At 44.9% G+C, this 19,592-nt stretch overlaps 1 protein-coding gene across 3 annotated transcripts in view; it reads left to right on the forward strand.

Annotated features, from left to right (window-relative positions):
* The first annotated feature begins 3,884 nt into the window (after positions 1-3,884).
* The window catches only part of Ldlrad3 (low density lipoprotein receptor class A domain containing 3), a 235,159-nt gene continuing 219,451 nt past the window's right edge, over positions 3,885-19,592 (forward strand). For all 3 annotated transcript variants that reach the window (XM_038330531.1, XM_038330532.1, XM_038330533.1), the window contains exon 1: positions 3,885-3,981. In XM_038330531.1, coding sequence (XP_038186459.1) covers positions 3,936-3,981 — 46 coding nt within the window. In that variant the 5' untranslated portion in view covers positions 3,885-3,935. The remainder of the gene's footprint in view (positions 3,982-19,592) is intronic.

A 19,592-nucleotide genomic window follows, 5' to 3' on the forward strand; every position in this document is an offset into this window, starting at 1 on the left:
CACAATGAAAAGTATCTTTAGAAATCAACCAAAGAGAATTTAAAATCTTGATCTTGAGTGGTGGTTGTACTCTACCAGAGTTAGATTAATAGCTTATCGGCATTTTATTGATAATGTTAAGACTGTGAATGGCAACATAATGAGAAAAAGAAATTTGTTAACTTTCATTTGTCCTCAGACCTTTATAATGTGTAGGTACACACCTTTATAACTTGTAGGTATATACCTTAATAACTTGCATTTGTATATCTTAAAACACTGTTATGGTTTTAGCTTTTGCATTTTAAAACACATTTTATTTTAAAAAAATTGTAAGAAGTTATACTGAAATTTGTTTGGTGAAGTTGTCATTTTTAAACTGTCAAAACCTCTCAGCAAACAAATTGCATCAGAGCTCTTTGAGAAGGATAAAATTTTACTTGAGTTATTGATTTAAAAAATGGCAGAGAACTTACTCAATTGGCTACCTAGAGCCAGTCCTAGGGTCCTCCAAGGTGGCTGAGAGCAGGAGTTTTCAGGTCTGTATTTGTCTTCTGTTGTTAGTGCAGGGCTTACCAGGCTTTAGAAGATCTGCGGGTTAGGAAATCTGTAGGAAGACAAGCCTACCTTGCCCTGAACAGCAAGGCCATTGATTCCAGTCGATTCTGCCCACTGTCTGGAGATCGTCAGGAGTTTTGGTGAAACTATACCCAGCTTTCACTTGCTGAGTGAACTGTGGCTGAACGTTATTCTGTGTCCACCCATCTTCTGTATTCTTTGGAGAAAAGGAAGTGCTGCTGCTAGGAGCCAATCTTCTCCTCTGGTACGAAAAGCCTTTTAATAATTAAATATTTAAACGCTATATTCCCCAAATCCCTGAGCACTTTGAGGGTTGTTTATTGGGTATATATTTAAAGTTATGACTAAGGTATAGGATCTGCCTGGAGAGCTGAGGCCATGCTTGACTGTGCTGGTTTTTAACTTAACAGGAGAGATTTATACTTGTGAAAGACAAAGAAGAAAAACCTGTTTGCAAGAGAAGCTTAACAGTAGAACTGACAGTAGTGAAGACATGTACAAATATGCACAGTTGAATTTAAGTTTCATACACATATACACACAGAGTTAAAGCTAACTTATGTTAATACATGAAGTTAGCTCAAAGGTCACATGCATGCTCAAAGACATATATATTAAACAGGGGCTGGGTGGAGTGGATGCTTTGGTGGGCCCTACCAAAAGCATGCCACTGTGCAAAATATACATGTAACAGAGTCAGTAAGAGAAATTTAAAGATAAAAAACGTAAGTAAATGGCAAGACGAGGCAAGGAGTACCTCAGTAAAGATGGTGACTTGGTTACATGGTCTGCCCTTAGTCAAGATGGCAGTGGTCACATGTTACATAGAGAAACCATATGTTCTTCATGGCTGTGGCAAAAATTTTAAACAGATACAAATAATAAGAGATATAGAGGATATGTAAAACATTCATTTAGAACAGATTCTCATCTGTGTGGCCACACCATTCACACATTCTTTCATACATACATCAAGTAAACAGGAAAATTACTCAGCACCACTAGTGCGGTCAGCCTCCTTGTGGGTCCGACCAGTTTTGCTGGTTCCTGTGGACTGGCAGCAGTAGTGGTGGCAGAGACAGAATTTGCAGGGGTATCCTACCCCAAACAGGCTTAGCTGTGGTGGGAGGCAGCCCAGTAGAGGGAGAAGTGGATGGGCATGAGATGGCATAGCTGGATAGAAACTTCCATCTGCCTGTTAGGCGATAGAAATTAGAAAACTCTGGTATTGGGGGTCTGCCGGTAGGTGGCCACTTTAGGTTGCTATTTAAGGGGTACATAGGCCATTTCCCAGAGCTGGGGGGCATGAGAGACAAGATCCAAAAAGCAAAATATTCTAGGGGTCCCTAAAATAATGCAAGCATCGAGCAGATTGGTCAAGCCATCCTAAGGCTTGTCAGCACAGAGGGTGGGGATCAGCCGAGTGTCCCAAGGGACTACAGTCCGAGATGAGAAATGAGACGAGATTCCAGTTCTCAGCCATGGGGAATTACCAGAGATAATGTCAGCGAAAGCTGACTTGGAGATGGGAACCTTACCATTTAGTCGGTGTTGTGCGGAGTAGCAGATTCGGATGCAGGATTCCCATGTGCTTTAGCCAGACCACCCAGGAGTGGGAGGGAATATGGAGAACCTGGTCGAGTCATGCACCAATGTTATGATTCATGGAGGCAAGACCCTTGCAGGTCCCCTGGTGGGTGGGAGACAGTATGCCATGCAGAGAGACTTGGGTATATAGTTTAGTATTGGGAAGGATATAAAGGTAAGGGGTTATGGGGGTGGGGGAGAAAGAGAAAAAAGAGAAAGGGGGAAGGGAGAGGCAGAGACTACCTCTTCAGAAACATAGAGCAGAGATGGGAAAAATCAGTTTGGGTAGATTGGAGGTGGGTGAGATCAGAAGGGGGAGACTGGGGGTAGGAGGAGTTTGCCTCTTAAAGGGACAGGGTATCCAGGTAACAGGGTTGGCCAGCAGTTTTATAATTACAACAATAACCCAATGAACACACACAGTCTTCTGGTTAGTAACTTGGAGGCAGCTTAGATGAGCACATTGATTTAAGATCTTCAGGGAGGATGTCATGGCTTCTGCTGGGCTGGGGACTCATTTGAAGGCTTCTCTAGAGAAACTCAGTTTCTAAGTTGCTGCTGTCAGGGTGTGGGTCTTTACAGGCTTTTGCCTGGAGGCCTGTCTTATTCTTCCCCACAAGAACTTGTCCCTGGGGGAGTTTGTAACAAAGCGGCTGCCCAAACCTTTCCCAAAGTTGAAACAAACAAGGGCAGCCCTTGGGTAGGGCCATTGTCTTTCTTAAGGTTCAAAGGCAAACAAGCAGCCCCCGGGGCAATTGTTTACTTGCCTCAATATCATGATCAAAGGCCTATTTACAAAGATTTTCTCCCTCCTAATGAAATTCATTCTCATTACATTTTATTTATGTGTATCTCTGCGTGAGGGTGTGAGTGAATGCCGTGTGTGTAAGTGTCCCCAGAGCTCAGAAGAAGGTGCTACTGGACTGCTTGCGGCTGTCGTTAGAGCTGCCAGGTGCTGGGAACACAACTCAGGTCTTCTGGAGAAGCAGCTAGTGTTCTTAACTGCTGAGTCATTGCTCCAGCCCTAAACTCTGCTTTCCAAAAAAAAAAAAAAAAAAAAAAAAAAAAGTGGATAATGCGCACACCATGGAAACTGTGTAAAGTTTTAGGAACCTTCAAATTCCCCGAACCTCATGGGATGGTCTCCTCAGTGTTCCTAGATCTCAGGATAAAATTTCTTCTTTGCTCCTCCCGTGGCTCCAGGAACTAGACTCAGAATCACTGCTGAGTTGCTGAGTTGGAGTGAGTTTTTAATAGGGTCCCCAAAGCCTACCTGACGCATCTTGTATCTTAGAGTTTGAAAAGAAATGGTTGTATTTCACACACGCGCGCGCGAGCACACACACACACACACACAAAAAAAAAAAAAAGAAAAGAAAAAAATCCGTTTCCTCCTACGAACAGGATCTCTGAACTTCTTTCTCTCTTTGAAAGCTTTTTGGCAGTTAAGAATCCACCTGGGCTCTGGGGAGAAGATGTCTGTCGCATCCCTTAGAATGTAGGACAGGGAACCGGGGCCAAGCACAAAGCAGGGGTTTTAAGAGGTCCTCGCAGTCTGACCCCTGAGGCAGCAAGAACTGGATCTGCAAGACCCTGGCAACCAGGACCCTACGGGTAGAGTGCAGGCGGCGACTCTCAGCCGGGAGCTTACAGAACTTGGCTGAGCCCTCCGGCCTGGGAGGGCGGGGGCGTGGCTATGTCGGCTAGAGGGCGTGGCCGGAGCGAGGGGCGGGGTCTGACCGAGGCCGTGGGGCAGCGACGTCGCTGGGCAGCGGAGCGGCGGCCGCGCCATGTGGCTGCTGGGGCCGCTGTGCCTGCTGCTGAGCAGCACCGCGGGTGAGTGAGGGGCTCGCGACGCGCTTCACTGGGCCCGGGGCGCGGGGGCTGGCCGTGATCGTCCGTGCTCCGCGCGCGGGCCTGGGCTGCGGCCGTGGGTGTGCGCGGAGGGCGGACCCGGGCGCCTGGCTGGCCGGGACCCCGCGAGGGGCCGCGGCGGGGCGCGCGCTGTGTGCTATTGTGTGGGCCGGCGCGCCGGGTGCTGTTGTCGTGTGTTCGCGGGCGGAGCTTTGTGCGGCGCCCGCTCCGTGGAGCCCGGCGGCCGCCCGGATTGGGCGTAGCTCGAGTGTGGCTCCGTGTTCTGGGAACGGAGGAGGGGAAGAACACTTTACCCTGATTTCAGGTCTTCCCAGACTTCCGCAGCCTTTAACGTGCACTTTCCTGCCTCAGTTTCCCATCTCCGCTGCCCCCGCATCTGTATCCCAGCTTCCTTTCTCTCCCTCTGGGACTGCGTCTGGTTTGGGAATAGTGAGATCTAGTGGGACTGGACGTGGGAATCACTCACTCATGCTGGGAGCAGATCTTTTACTTCTGTCGTCTATCGCCGACGCCTTAAAACCTGCGGGCAGCCGACCCTGGGCTTCCTCTAACGGCCGTTGGTCCCTGCATCTCAAAGCGCATGCATCCTGAGACCCGCAGGGTTCCTCCCAGACGGAGTGTTGTTCCCAGGAACTTTTCTGCTGATGTGGGCACGCTCCGAATTCCAGCTTGGAGCCCTTCCCCTCTGCTGCTGCCCGCCGGCCACAGCTGTCAGCAGTCCCTCCTCAGCACTGCCCACCCTTAAACCCTGATGTTTATTTCTGGGCAGCAGATGGATGCTCACTGAACTTTCTTTACTGAAGATTTCTTGCTCCGTGTTTGTGTCGTTCACATGTCTAATTTATATCAGATTTCCCCAAATGTTTCTAGAAGTGTTTGTCGGGGGAAGTCGAGACCATTCTGAGCTACCCCTTGGAGATGTCAGGGAATCCTCCCTTCCAAGAAGTCGCGTGTCCTGAGCATCTTCCCAACCCACTGACCAGCTTTCTCCCCCACCCCGTCCCCTCCGCCCAAGACATCATCCTCACTCTTCTGAGACTCCATTTAAATGTCTGGGTTTGATCCACTTCCAGTGAAGGCCTAGACTCCTGTGGTGGCTGTGGTTTATTTTCTTAACCAGGTCTGAGGCCCTGTGTTGTTTGTCTCGAGTAATGGGGGAAGGGGATGAAGAAGGAGAGAGGGAGGGAAAAATGATTTAGGCAGCCAGAAGCAGGTGCAAGTTATTTGGAGACTGTTAGAACAGCCTCAGTTCCAGGGCATCTCAGACATGAAGATCTGTCTGGATTCACACATTTAATTCACACAGCAATGGCCTGTCCACTGCTAACACCCAAGCTCGCGCTTGTGTGTGTTTGCTGCTTATGACCAGTGGACACTAATTACCACATCTCCCTGTTGTAGTGGATTGCATGGGTTGGGTCTTGAGTTCACAAAAATTGTATGTGTTTCTTTCTGTCAGCAGTGGTTCTTGAATATGCCTGTGAACGTATAACATGGAACTCAAATCAAGGAACTAGTTATAGTGAGCTATGGTTGGGATAGAGCAGAGACAGTCCAATGTTCCTTGGCAGAAGTTGGCTGTGGCTTTGGACTATTCTAGGGCCTTTAGGTGGGTTGAAGCATTTTCTCGTAATTCCTCCATACTTGAAGGGAAGCGTGTGGATTGAGAAAGTAAAAACAACAGAGACACACAAGAAATAGACATAGGATAGATTCGGGATATTGTCAGTGAATTCTGCAGCCTCCAGTTTATTTTCCATAGTCCTTTTATACCCCAAGCCAAAGTGGAGGGCAAAAAGACTGTATCATGATACGAGAAGCAAACAAGAGTTCAAAACACTGAGGAGCAAAATATCCAGTAGCTACACCTTGGCCCAAGCGTCCTGTTATCTAGGCAAAACATACAGCACCTTTACCTTAGGCCAAAACACCTTGTTGTTTGACCTCGAAGAAGCAATAATAATAGGCTCAAGTCTCTGACCTTGTGTTAAGATTGGAGCAGAGCTACTTCTATGGGCTCACACAACTAACCATCATCTTTTAAGCACAAATTGTGTTTTAAACCAACCACTTGTCGTGGGAAAGAGGGCTGGGTTGTTCCCAGTTGGACCAGGTACCTTGGTCTCACATCCTACACCCACATCTTTTCCGGCAAAGTTAATAGTAACGCAGCGGTTATAGGAGCCAGGGCTTTGCATTCTCAACTCCTGATAGTCTGTAGAGGAAACCTGGCCTCTGAGTGTGTGTTAAGGGGTCTTTAAGAGGCTGGAAGGCCACTGCAATTCCAAGAACAGTTCAGAGGATGTTGTTGTTCAAGTTTCTGAGGTACCTTGGCACATGTTTTCTTTTCCTTTGTCTTATTGTTTGCTTCAAGGAGGTGAAACATCGATTGAGCTGTTACTGTTTTTTTTAATGTATCCTGCTGGAGGCCTCAGATTGCTTCAGCCCGACATCACTTTGTCTGATGTTCTGTTTTCTGGAACCTGGGTGATGCACATAATGGGTTTAAGTGTGTGAGGTTTTAGATATTCCGAAAGGTGGTTGCGAGGACCAGTGGGTAGGTGGTTCGTCTTCTTTCTTTCCTGCTGGCTTTTGCTAAAACCACAGCCTCCTTCTCCTCTGGTCAGGGAAGAGTTTTGATTTCCCCAATTGCAGCAGTGTGCCTATTAACTTTTTCTCCTGGAAGGGTCTGCTTCATGGCGTGAGGATGGGTTTTATTTATGTTTTAACTAGCTGAGTTAGCACTTAGCCTAGCTGTGCCCATCGGGGTAGATGGAACTGCACAGAAATGCAAATAAACATACCTTGTTGCTTTTCAGCTTCAAAGGGTTGTCACTGGGGCTTCCTACTGGGGTGTGAGGTCTTGTTTGGTTTTTTGTTTTTGTTTTTTTCTTTTGTTTTCCTTGATAGCCTACTAGATCATGTATTTTAACATCTGTTAGGGAGGAAAGGGGTGGGCATTTGACTAGTAGGTGGCAAGTTGGTCAGTTCCTGGCCTTAAACCTTGTCAGAAACCAAAGTTCCCAGCATAAGTTGGAGTGTCTTGTGTTACCCCACTGTGGTTTTTTTTTGTTCCTATTTTGGTTTATTGACAAAAGGTCTTATGTAGCCCAGGCTGGCCTCTAACAATCAGTCTTGAACTATGCAGGTGAGGACAACGTTGAACGTTTGATCCTCTTGCCTCTGGCTCTTAAGTACTGAGGTTACAGGCATGGACCACTGGTGTGGGAGGTCCTTCTGTATATGTGTTGCTTTTCATGGTTAATGAATAAAGAATCTGCCCTGGCCTGTGATAGGGTAGAGTAGAGCTAGGTGGGAAAAACTAAACTGAATGCTGGGAGAAAGAAGACGGGGTCAGGGAGAAGCCATGTAGCCCCACCCGAGACAGATGCTGAAACTTTACCCAGTAAACCACAGCCTAGTGGCGATACACAGATTAATGGAGATGGGTTAATTTAAGGTATGAGTTAGTCAGAAATATGCTTAAGTTATTGTTCAAACAGTATCGTAAATAACATGGTCTCTGTGTGTTTATTGTGGGACCGGGCAGGACAGAAACCTACTTCAGGCTACCTTACCCTGGTCATGTGGTGCAGAGACTCAGACAAGGGCTTCATTCATGCTAAGTAAGTGCCCGGCGACTGAGAGATATCCAGTCTAAGTCTGATAGTTCTGAAGCAGCTGGGAGCATTTCAGGACTGGGAAATTATGTGCTGTTACTGTTAAAAAGGCTTGCCCATTTACATGGGGAGATGAAGGGACCCCAGGCTTCGTGGCCTAAGTCCTGTATATGAAATGTTCATCTTGCCAACCACTTGGCTTGAAAACCGCTTGACTTTTTCCAAAGAGCTCAGGTAGCAAGTAGCTGCTTGTCCTTTCATGGATCCCAAGAGACTGATGGTTCTCCAGGGCACCATGGTGGGGACTGAAGCCTAGATCCTAACCCTGGCTTTTGTCAGAACCCTTCATGGACAGTGCTGCTGGGTTTGCTCTGCTGAAGAATTTTGTGATTTAACACAACCACCACCGAGTTTGCCCATCAACGTCCTTCCCCTCCTCAGTTCTGTTCATCTTATGGATAATGCCCTGAGCGTATTCAACAGTGGCACCAGCTATCACTAAAGGACTCACCAATATTCATGGTGAATACTTCAATAGATCTCAATCTTTGTGATGATGTAGGTTTGCCATAGTAACCTCACCTCTACCATCCACATGGGTGGAAATCATGGGATGCTATGAACCAAGGTACCCTTGTTGAGTTGAGTGGAACAGCCCCCTTTCTTGGCTGCAGATTTTGGTGCAGGGTGCTCATTCGCTGGGCTCTATATTTATGTTTATCATTTTGTATAAATAAAAACGAGAAGATGAGCTGTGACTCAGAGGGTTGGAGCTGTACTAGTTACGGGATACTTCAGGGACAAATCTATTTTTAGCTGTTGTGTTTTCTTGCCTTTCTTTTTCTCTTTGCCCTTCTCAACTCCCTCTCCCTCTCTGCAATTCCTTCACTGGGTATCAAAAGCCTGGAGAGGCCGGGCGGTGGTGGCGCACGCCTTTAATCCCAGCACTCGGGAGGCCAGAGGCAGGCGTATCTCTGTGAGTTCGAGGCCAGCCTGGTCTACAAGAGCTAGTTCCAGGACAGGCTCTAAAAAAGCTGCAGAGAAACCCTGTCTCGAAAAACCAAAAAAAAAAAAAAAAAAAAAAAAAAGCCTGGAGAGCTTGGGACAGTCCTGCAGGTTGTGAGGAAATTATCTGTGTTCACAACAAGGTAGTTTCTTGAGTTTCCAAGGTTCCGTTCTTTGTTGCTTTATAACCCTGGAGTTCCTTTAAGGCCTGCCTTGCAGCTGTCCTCTTCTTTGTTTGGCCCCAGACTTCCTTAAGTTTTTTTTCCTTCCTTTTCTCTTCAGATGAGCCATATAACTAGTTGGCTCATGCCTTCTTTGATGCTTGGACTTGCAGGATGAAGGAAGCAGGCTCCCAAAGGGGATTGTGGGGCTTCCATCCAGGCGCGTTTGTTCTAGTCTTGGAAAGCCTTCTGCACTGAGGAGCTCTGCTTTCCCAAGCTTCCAGCTCTCATTTTCCTTTTTTGTCTTCGGGTAACCAGAACATTCTTCTAAAGCCTCTTTCACATGTCCAGTAGTGTGACATCAGCCCTGCACACACAGGTACATATTGTGGGTGGATGTGAGTTGCTGATCTTTTTGTGATTTCAGGCATGAAGGACAGCAGCTCTTTCTGCCATTGGTGCCTTGTGGGCATTTCTTAGCGCGAGTGGAATGCCTGGAGCGTGGACGTGGGCGGGAACAGTACTGCACAGAAGTCCCAGTACTGTGACAAGCATGGATTCAGGACTGTTGGACATGGTTAACCAGGTTCCACAGATGACAGCACATACCCTAGCTTGCTCCTTTAGCTTCCTAGATAATATGTGTATTGGTGTTTTAAGACTTCTAAAGCTTTGTCTTTCTGAGATTTGACTTAATTTATTTGGCTATCGGACACTAGTCTTCTTTGGTCAAAAGTGTGTGTGTGTCCTTTCTTTGCTTGGTGTCCTTGGGGACTGGTTCTAGAACCCCACTTAGACACCATGGATACTCACAACCTTTATATATAAGTACTATATAAAAATAGTATTTGCATACAACTTATACATAGCCTATGTACTTTGTTATTTACAATACTTAAAATGCTCAATGAGTGATTATTATTATTTTACTAAATCAATAAAGGAATAATGAGAGGAAGTCTGTATATATTCAGAAGAGATGCATTTTTTCAGTTATTTAGGTTTGTGTGCGCATGCGCGTGCACATGTGTGTGGTGTTTTGTACCCATGTGTGATGCATACAAGTGTGTGGGTGATGGAGGAGAGTTATCTGTCTATGTTTCTTTCATTGGTTAATTAATAAAGAAAACTGCCTTGGCCCTTTAAGAACAGAAAATTAGGTAGGTGGAGTAGACAGAACAGAATTGTGGGAACAAGGAAGTAGAGTTGGGGAGACGCTTCAGGAATTCGCCATAGTGAGTCTCCATGCTGCTCCTCTCCGAGATGGACACAGGTTAAGATCTCTCCTGGTAAGCCACACCTCGTGGTGCTACATAAATTACTAAATATGGGTTAAAGAAAGATATGAGAATTAGCCAATAAGAGGCTAAAACTATGGGCCAGGCAGAGTTTTAAAAGAATACAGTTTCCGTGTAATTATTTCGGATAAAGCTAGCCGGTTGCTGGGAACTGGGCGGCGGGAACGCAGCCCGCCGCTTCCCACTACATGTGGGTGTGAGTGATGTGTACCAGAGCAGGCCACTGTATTTTCTTCCATTGCTCTCTGTCTCGGTGACTTGAGACAGGGTCTCTTACTGAACCAAATACTGGCTGTTTTGGCTAGGATGGCTGGTCAGTGAACTCGGGAAATCCTCCCTTTGCATCCCAAGTCTTGGGGTTATTGACATGTGCAGCCATGCCTGGCTTTTTAGGTGGGTGCTTAGTATGTGGACTCGTGTCCTAGCCCATTTCCACAGACTTTTGATCAGGAGTTGCTTGACCCTGCAAGTGGATACCGAGGGCACACTGTATATACCTTTCTTATTTATTACCTGTGCTGACTAACCCCTAATCTTACCACATTGTAAACTCCTCAAGGCCTGGGCCTCTGTTAAACATTTGTGTAATGTTTCTTGTTTCTTCTGTGATGCTGAAGAAAGTAGGAATAGCTTCAGTCACTGAAGGTCTGCTCTGCCAGATGGGATGCTGGGCTATGTTAGATATAGATATACATGTATATAAATATCATGTCCAATTATATGTATATATGTGTATATATGTACACATAATATATGTATATAGCTGTTATGTTCCATCAAAAACACCAGAATACCTGTGTTCAGAATCCAGACAATATTGAAGAGTGACAACAGAACATTAAAATCTTTTCTTCCCTTCTCTTCCTATCCCTAAGTGACTACTGTGGGCTCTCTCAATGTTGATGGATTCATGAGTAAATACACATGTACACACAGGTAGAATGCAGTGAGTTCATGACTGCCGCTGGTTGTAGCTTATCTTTTCTCGCTTTCTTATGTTGTTTTTCATTAGTTCTGCTGTGAGCCACTTGGGCAGGTCACCTGCTCTCATTGGCCCCATTGTTGATATTCAGGGGTTTTCAGCAGTCTATGTTAATCGTGCTTGTGTTGCTTGGCTCATCGAAGGCAGCTCCCCCTCCTTGTCTCCTAAGCCCATGGTGATATGGTTGCAGCTATTTGGAAACACCTTTTTATTTTAAGTTTTTTAATGCTTGGCTTTTACCTATGAAGAAATAGGGAATTGTACTCTTTCTTTTTTCAACGAGACTCACTTCACTAGTACTCATTTGGCCTCATTCCCCTGTCTCTCTATGTTCACATGTAATAAATATTTCAGTGCTGTATTTTAGTATCATCCCTCGAAAGATGTTTTCAACAGTAGGTACATTCCACCTGGGCATGCAGAACTTGATGAAAGTGACAGCATACAGATGTTCACAGCCAAGTTCATCCGGGCCACCTCTTCTGCTGCCGGCCCTTACGCCCGTTCTGTCTAAGGTGTTACAAAGTCAGAGCTCCTCTTACCTTCCTTTATTCCAGCTCTTATCTGTCTGCCCATTCTTTTCAAAACAGCTGTACCAACATCGTTTTGGTATATGACATTTATGCAGATAGGTGGTATGGTGGTGTGTTCTGCCATTTATAGATGAACCTAATAAAAAGTGATGTCAACTGAAAGTCTCCTCCCTGAGGACTAACTTTCATGACCCCAGAAGGTTCTGTGCACACTTCCAAAGGAAGAGAGCGACCAACAGTCCTACCCAGCTGTGATGCCTATGAACCACAACAGTGATCAGCATGGGGCACCATAACCCTGAGGACGCAGTATTGGCACATATATCTTGGCATAACCAACAGCTTTCTGATTGGATTCAAGATCCACTCAACAAGAGGAAAATCATGCTTGATTTTGGAAACTTAGCGAACTACTCCAGGCAGTGAAGGCATGGATCTTAGAGGAGAACCTACAGCCACCACTTTTCTAAACCAAGTACTCAGCATAATCCCTAACTACATCTAAGTATTTGTCCTTCTACCCACAGGTACGTATAGTTCCTAACATGATTGGGAAAACTTTGAAACAGATGGAGACCATTACAGAAAACCATAACCAATCAAAATGCAGAGTTGTGGAGGCCGGTCCCAATAGATACATCTACAAACAAGTCCAGTACCTAAGGCTCAGGGAACATTGTAAACATTGTAGAAAGAGTCAAAGAGCCAGAAGATCAGGGAGTTTGCTGTGAGACTTTGTCTCCTAGGAATGTCAGAAGCCACATTTATAAAATCTCACTACATGAGCTGAACAAGGACAGTAGACATGCTGAAGCAGATGAGGAAACTCCCCGAAGCCTCAGCTGTACACAAAGAACCACACCAACTAATGCTGAGAGCGGGAAACAGCCTTCCCTGGAGAAGCGACACCAACTGGTTTGTTGTTTTATTTGTTTTGTTTTTGTTTTGGAGACAGGGTTTCTCTGTAGCTTTGGAGCCTGTCCTGGAACTCACTCTGTAGACCAGGCTGGCTTCGAACTCAGAGACCCACCTGCCTCTGCCTCCCGAGTGCTGGGATTAAAGGTGTGCGCCACCACCGCTCAGCACCAACTGATTACTACCCAATACCAAATGGAGAACCCTGAAAACATGTGCAAGTAACATTATACCGCCCACTTAGGTTGTACTCATGTACTTAGGAATACATATGTATATACGCATACATACATGTATATAATAGTAATTAATGAAAAAAGAGACCAGGAATTTGAAAGAGAACAAGTAGGGGTGTATGAGAGGGTTTGGAGAGAGAAAAAGGAATGGATAAATGATGTAATTATAATCTCAAAAAAGAAAAGAAAGAATTTTAAAAAAATGTGGGGGTCACTGTCCTCAGCTTTTAGCCAGGAAAAGTGGTTCAGAATTGGCATGTGCTCTTTACCACAGGCGGTGGTGTCTTCTCATCCCACGTTTGTTGGAAGATGTGAGTGGATGGTCCACCTTCTGCCAGAGAGCTCCACGAGTGGATAGTGTTGTCCGTACTCCCTGTCCACCCCCTCCACCCCTGTCTCCCTACTCCCCCCCCCCCCCCAGTCATACTGGAGAGCATGGCCCTCAGAGGGCCGTTAGAGTGGGAGAAGTCCCATTGATTCTATTCCAGGGCACCGGCTATGTATTGGAAGGTTGAAATGGTGGTCGGCCTTTCTCCTGGGTAGACACTCAGTGTTAGGGGCATTTGAGTTGTCGTTGGCAGAAACTTGGCTTATTAACAGAAACAAGAGTGACATAAACAGGTTGCTGCGGCATTGAATATATAAATGATAAAATTTTCTTTCTCTTTTATGAAAATATTTGGTTAGAATACCAAGCAAAACAAATTTCTTTCAAAACATTGTTTTTTCGTTTCTCTCCCCCCTCACCTGTGTGTGTATGTGTGTGTGCTCGCGTGTGTGTATGTGTGCATGTGTGCGTGTGTATGTGTGTGTGCGTGCGTGTGTGTGCGTGTATGTGTGTGTGTGTGTGTATGTACAACTTAGCAGGAATTGGTTCTCTTGTTCCACCATCTGGGTGTCTGGAATCAGAACTCAGGTTGGCAGACTTGGTGTCAAATTTCTTTACATACCAAACTGTCTCTCCAGCCCCAGGAATTTCTTTGCTGTCATATGCGCCTTAAATAGTGGTCAGTACCACAGATGAGTGACCACTGCTTAAAAGACCTGAAAACATATTTTCTAGACAAAAAGATTCCTGAAGACAGTGTTACAAATAACAAGAGAATTTTAAGTTTTCAGAAGAATTTCTTTCCTCCTCTGAACATCTGTGGGTATGGTTCTCCTGCAGGAGAGCTGCTTGTTTCTGAGTTGATGGTTGGTGGTATTTACTGTATCAGATGACGTTTTCATGTTGTCTGCAGAAAGAACTCTTGTCCCTGTCTTTATCCCCAGGCCAAGGAGGATGTGTGGGCGGGGGCGCTTTGTATGCTTTTATTGCTTCTAGTTTATAGAGCATTAATTTTCGTGGGTAGATCAGAATGGACCCCAGGACTTTAAACCCTTGTTCCTAAGGTCTTCTAGAGAACTGAGAATGAGAACCAGACTAATTTTAGTGACTCTTCATGCCATCAAGGGATGATGATAAATTGGGTGAATTCTCTGGTGCCTAAGTCCATCTGATTTCTGACAAACGGCGCAGTGTGCCGACAAGGCTGTCTCTGTCCTGGACAGTGGCCACACAGAGGGAGGGCGGCCACTGGGCTTATTCTGGAGCTGGAGGCGAGTAGAATTTATGAATAGCTTGATTTAGGAGACTTGTAAACCCAGGGTGCCAGTTTCCAGGTGGCAGCGGGGTACGTGTGTGTGTGTGTGTTGGCATGAAGAAATGAAAGTAGAAAAGGGTTTAATATCACAGCATTAGAAACCTCTCCCTGCTCATTATTGCAGGGTCCAGCGAGGTTACAGAGGTGGGGGTAGTAGTGTGTGTCTTTGATGATGCCTCTGGAGCATTTTCCAACAGACCTTGCCTTGAATCAGAGCAGTGTTCTCCTTAATGAATTGGAAATGGCTGAAAAGTGAACCCCATTCACACTTGTGAGTTCCATGGTTGGTCAAAGCCTCTCATTTGGATTGGAAAGTTCTAAATTTAACTTGTTTTTCATTATAAAAATAAAATGAAAGTGTGCGGGAAAATGGAAGAGGGATTACAATGTCGAGTATTCATTTCATTAGGGCCAAGGCCATAAAAAATGGTTGATGCTAAGAAAAAGCAGAACAGAAATGAATACAGTGTTTCCAAAGCAGATTCATAAGAACATCCTTGTAAGCATGGTTAAAGCCAGGATGCTAGCCAGTGAGCCCTGCATCCTGAGCCCAGGGAAGGCGGACTAGAAAAGCTAGTAACCACCTTCAGAGAGATAAAACTGGAAGAGCGATGGAATCAATGAAAGATGGAACCAATCTGGTAAATGTTCGAGGGAAACTATAAACTATAAACTATAAAAGTTGAGTGGAACCTAGGCAGGGCAGCAGTGATGTAACCCTAAAGATTTATTAGCCTGCCTAAAATTCTTTTGTTACCCAAAACAATGATAAAGATCCTGCAAGAAAAGCTAATGGATGTTGAAAACATAATGAAGTTGTTCATCTTTTTTTTTTTTAAAGCATATCATAGCAATCAAAGAGATAATAAAACTTCGGAGCATAGAGACTAGAGAGATGATTCCGTGAGAAAGAGTGCTTGCTCTCATATAGACCTGAGTTCAGATTCCAAGCATCTACAGAAACATCAGGGAATGGCAAAGGAAGACACCTGACCTCTGCATATGTGCACGTGGGTTCACCAGCACACTCATGCACATGCAGCACGCTCCCAACATCCTCTCTCCGTCCCGATTGGAAACAACATGCAGAGTAGATGGGACAATATCAGCATCCCTTGAAAGCACACATAAGTACCGTGACTCACCAACAAATCCCGAACAGAGGTAGGTTCCATGGGGCACGTGGGTCCCTTGGATTCTTTGAATCTGTGTCTTTGTGGTACTCTCTGATACATGGTTCAGTGCTTGGCATGTCAGCCACACAGCAGGGTTTCCAGGAAGTCAGCTAGAAGAACCAGTGGAGGGGGCAGTGTGGAGAGGTGACTGTAACTTTGAAGATAACGAATCCGGAAAAGAGCCAGATGAAGCCACGGGGAATGAAATTTACCTGCCCAAGCCATCTGTGCCCTTTGGTGACTAATTATTTCTCCTCTTGATTTTGGAGCAGTCTCATTGATCTTCAAAGACTTGCAAGGATCATTACAAGAGAGAGCCTTGTCTTAAGAAGAAAAGGAGGTCTTTGTGAAGGAAGAAAATTAGAGCAATTTCAAATCGGGTGATAAATTAGAAACATGCCTTATGAGACTAGCATGCCCCACACGTAAAAAGTTACGGCAGGTCAATGAAAGCTGCCATGAGTCCTAAGTCCACTGGAAGGAGGCTCACATAGTTTACTGACTGAATGGGAGAAAGTTAGCAACAAAAAAGCCCAACCATTCTATTTAAATATCAGTATTAAAAACATTAAACACTCAGAAGCTTATTCTGGCCCAGTTTAAGGAAAAAAAAATGACTGGTAAAACGGCACAGATGACTCCAGGAAGGAGTACAGCAATAACTATTATGGCGGAGGGAAGTAAAAGAGGATATCTGTGCCTGTATCTATAGCTGTACATCTATGTGATGTGTATATGTATATATAGAGATCAGCTATAAGACTAAATGTCAACTGAAACGTTGCTACCACTTACCCAGAAAGAAGTGTCACCCGTCTGTTCTGATAGGAGATGAAGTGAAGAGCAAGAGACAGAGAAATGGAGTACAGAGTTAGAGAGAGAAAATCTGTTCTGCAAGGGGACTTGATGGTATCGGTTCAGCATTTACATGGCATTGCGCACGAAGATAGATTAAACAGGCCACACAGTTAAGGGCAACAGGTTCATTAACCAACAGATGCCTCATCCTCCCACATAAAAAGTCAGGAGAAATCATGAACATAATGCAGTGTTGAAGGCTCTTTAACTGTTAAATTGGCTAGTGTGTAGAAGGTCGGGATTCCTTAGCGAATACAAATATTTAATTTTTTGAAAAAAGGTTTTGGCAATAGTGATGTTGAGATCTAAGGAATGTTGGGTAGGTGGTAAAAGTCCACAGTTGGGAGTGGGCAGTTGAATTCACTGGTCCATCTGGGGAACACTCACCGCCAGGGGTCTTTTCCCGCCAGCTGCTCCTTGGATCTGTAGAATTGTTGGCCGTGGACACTCTGGGGTTCAGTCCTCCCTGCTAATCAGATGAGAAGGCTCATTAAGCTTCATCTGGGAGCCTGACACCAGCAGCTGCCAAAAGGTGTCTGTGAGTGAGAAAAGACAAGGACAGCGTGGGGCCAGTTACAAGGACAGCAAAGGGTGTGTGTGTGTGTGTATGTGTATGTAGGTGCTCACACGTGTGTGCATGTGTGTGTGTGTGTGTGTGTGTGTGTGTGTGTGTGTATTATTAAGCACTTGTAGTATTTTTGCAGGAAATATTCAACCACAGTATTTTTGCAGGAAATATTCAACCACAGGGATATGGTCTGAAGAGCATGTTGTTAGCTAATTTTTGTTATTCAGTAAATAGTACATCACCAGACAATATACTTTTATGGAGCCACTATGGTGTATGTGGCCCATCGTGGGCTGACACGTAAAGACATCGCACATGACGCTGTTATCCTTTTTATTATTCTTTGATGCCTCGCTTCTATGTGTATTTATTCAAACTCCGCTGTAAACTCCAGAGTTGCGCTGGAAGTGGCCACATGCATCCTGAGTCCTTTCCTAACCGACTTACTGGGGAAGTGTCACCCATGCCTTGGGTGGATGAAGGGAGAAGAGCACACTTCCTGAGGCTATGTCGGCGGCAGTAACCTGCCCCGCTCTGAACATTTGCAGACAGGGCTCCAGCACCCAGACTTGGTGCTGTGTGGGTCGGTAGGTGCTAACTTGCATACCGTGAAGGTAGGGGTCTGCCTCGGGGTCTTTTGTTTCTTCCTGGGTTTTCAAAAGTGATACCGGCCAGCTTGACTGGGAAGAGATGCTGCCTTTGAGTCTGTGCCCTCCATGCAGTCTTGGGGAGTGTGTTTGCTCTCTGTCTCTGTAACTCGGGCTGTGGTTGTTTGCACAGTCTCACTGGAAAGCTTCCCACTCATCCTTCAGACATGGCCAGTGGGATTTCTTCTCTAGAAGCCATAAGTCTGTGTTCAACATCCAACCTAGAATTAACCACTGAATTAACCACTGACTTTTTTTGAGTTAGGATTTCTCTGTAACTTTGGAGCCTGTCCTGGAACTAGCTCTTGTAGAGCAAGCTGGCCTTGAACTCACAGAGATCCACCTGTCTCTGCTTCCCAAGTGCTGGGATTAAAGGTGTACGCCATTACCTTCTGACTAATCATCGGCTTTTAAAAAGCTACCTCTGTTGTGAATTAGGTTGGTATGATAAATAACCAGGCCAGCTCAAGAATAACAATTATATTTTAATGGTTATAAGGGGAAACTCACGCTACAAGAGTGGGAGGTCCAACTTCCTATCTGTTCGGCGGGAGCCTCGCAGAGAGAGAGAGAGAGAGAGAGAGAGAGAGAGAGAGAGAGAGAGAGAGAGAGAGAGAGAGAGAGAGAGAGAGAGAGAGAGAGAGAGAGAGAGAGAGAGAGCACACTTGGGTCCTGCCAGTTTTTCTTCCTGGGCTCTAGGTAGCCACGCCTTAACTAGATGTGATTGGTTGACAGAGTTTCCCCATCAACCTGTACCTCACACTTGGTCCTGTTAAACATATACTATATTATGGTTTATTCATTCTTGTTCTTAAGACTTAAATGGTTATTAAACCTTTTAAAAGTGTAAAAGTTCCTCTTTTCTATTTTAAAACTATTTGTTTTTTCTTTTTTTAAACTGTTTTTATTGAGCTATATATTTTCTCTGCTCCTTTCCCAACCTCCCTACTCCTCCTTCTACCCTTTCCCATGACCCCCACGCTCCCAGTTTACTCAAGAAATCTTGTCTTTTTCTACTTCCCATGTAGTTTAGATCCATCTTAGGTTCTTCATTGTTGTCTAGATTCTCTGGGATATTGAATTGTAGGCTTATTTTTCTTTGCTTTATGTCTAAAAGACACTTATGAGTGAGTACATATGATATTTGTCTTTCTGGGTCTGGGTTACCTCACTCAATATGATGTTTTCTAGATTTATCCATTTGCCCACAGATTTCAAGATGTCATTATTCTTTTCTACTGTGTAGTACTCCATTGTGTAAATGCACCACATTTTCCTTATCCATTCTTTGGTCGAGGGGCATTTAGGTTGTTTCCAGGTTCTGGCTATGACAAGTAATGCTGCCATGAACATAGTTGAGCACATGTCCTTATGGCACGATTGAGCATCCTTTGGATATATAACCAAAAGTGGTATTGCTGGGTCTTGAGGAAGGTTGTTTCCTAATTTTCTGAGGAATCGCCATACTTATATCCAAAGGGGCTGTACCAGTTTGTACTCCCTCCAGCAATGGAGGAGTGTTCCCTTTACCCCACATTGTCTCCTGCATAAGTTGTCATCAGGGTTTTTGATCTAGACCATTCTTACAGGTGTAAGATGGTGTAATTATTTTGATTTGCATTTCTCTGATAGCTGAGGATGTTTAGCATTTTCTTAAGTGTCTTTCAGCCATGTTAGATTCCTCTGTTGAGAGTTCTCTGTTTAGGTCTGTACCCCATTTTTTTGATTATTTGTTCTTTTGATGACCAATTTCTTGAGTTCCTTGTATATTTTGGAGATCCATCCTCTACTGTAGAGCTACAGTAGTGAAAACAGTGTGATATTTGCATAAAAATAGACAAGAGGACTAATGGAACTGAATTGAAGACCCGGATATTTTGCAGACAGGACTCCACTGTACACTGAAGGGTTTGTAGCTGGATTGGTGTTTG

Source organism: Arvicola amphibius, chromosome 5 (genome assembly GCF_903992535.2).
Source record: "Arvicola amphibius chromosome 5, mArvAmp1.2, whole genome shotgun sequence".
In the NCBI taxonomy this organism is placed as follows: domain Eukaryota; kingdom Metazoa; phylum Chordata; class Mammalia; order Rodentia; family Cricetidae; genus Arvicola; species Arvicola amphibius.